Source organism: Galeopterus variegatus, unplaced genomic scaffold (assembly GCF_000696425.1).
Source record: "Galeopterus variegatus unplaced genomic scaffold, G_variegatus-3.0.2 Scaffold9330, whole genome shotgun sequence".
In the NCBI taxonomy this organism is placed as follows: domain Eukaryota; kingdom Metazoa; phylum Chordata; class Mammalia; order Dermoptera; family Cynocephalidae; genus Galeopterus; species Galeopterus variegatus.
In genome coordinates, this window is record NW_007735441.1 from 57,416 (window position 1) to 58,337 (window position 922).

General features: G+C 42.5%; 1 protein-coding gene across 1 annotated transcript in view; it reads right to left on the bottom strand.

Moving 5' to 3' along the window:
• Positions 1–278: 278 nt before the first annotated feature.
• The window catches only part of LOC103609196 (olfactory receptor 4F3/4F16/4F29-like), a 1,882-nt gene continuing 1,238 nt past the window's right edge, over positions 279–922 (bottom strand). The window contains exon 2 of the mRNA XM_008593557.1: positions 279–922. This exon is cut by the window's right edge and continues 31 nt beyond it. Coding sequence (XP_008591779.1) covers positions 279–922 — 644 coding nt within the window.

Genomic DNA, 922 nt, shown 5'->3' on the forward strand with positions numbered 1-922 from the left:
GCCTTATTATGTATTTCTAATAATTACTTCATATAAATAGTATTCCTTAGGAATTAAGGCTCAAGATTATCATAATCTTTGGTTTCTATATACTTTATATGTAACCGCTTCACTCCGTTCAGAAGCGAATGTGCCTTCCTCTTAAGTAAAAAACAAAATAGACTCAATATCAGTGTGGATGAGTAAATGGGTAGGACAAAGATTAGCTTTTTTCTGAGTTTGGCCTTCAGCAATGAACATCTATAGTCGATGGCCACGGTTCACAATGTAACAATCATTTAAGAGATCTTCCTGTAACTCACTAGCTGTCTGCATACTCTCCTCATTGCCACCTTCATTTCTTGATTCCTGAATGGGTAAACGATAGGATTCAAAAAAGGAGTAAGAACTGCGTCGAAGAGGGCCAGAAACTTATCCACGTGTACAGAGGGAGATGGCCATGTATAGAAGAACATCAGAGGACTAAAGAACAAGACGACCACAGTGATGTGAGCTGAAAGTGTGGACAGAGCTTTGGGTGAACCAGCTGAAGAGTGTTTCTGAACAGTGAGAATGATGACGATGTAAGAAATGATCAGTATGAGGAAGGAGCCCACAGAGATGAATCCACTGTTGGCTGTGACCATGAACTCCAGTCGGTCGGTGTCTGTGCAGGCAAGTTTGATGAACTGAGGAAGGTCACAGTAAAAGCTGTCCAACACATTCGGACCACAGAAGGGTAAGTTTACTACAAAAGCCAATTGAACCACAGAGTGGATAAGGCCTGTCATCCAGGCAGCCACTAAAAAGAAGGTGCACATCCTTGGGCTCATGACAGTCAGGTAGTGAAGAGGCTTACATATGGCAACATATCGGTCAAAGGCCATGGCTATGAGCAGCACCATCTCCACACCACCAATGACATGGATGAAGAAGATCTGAG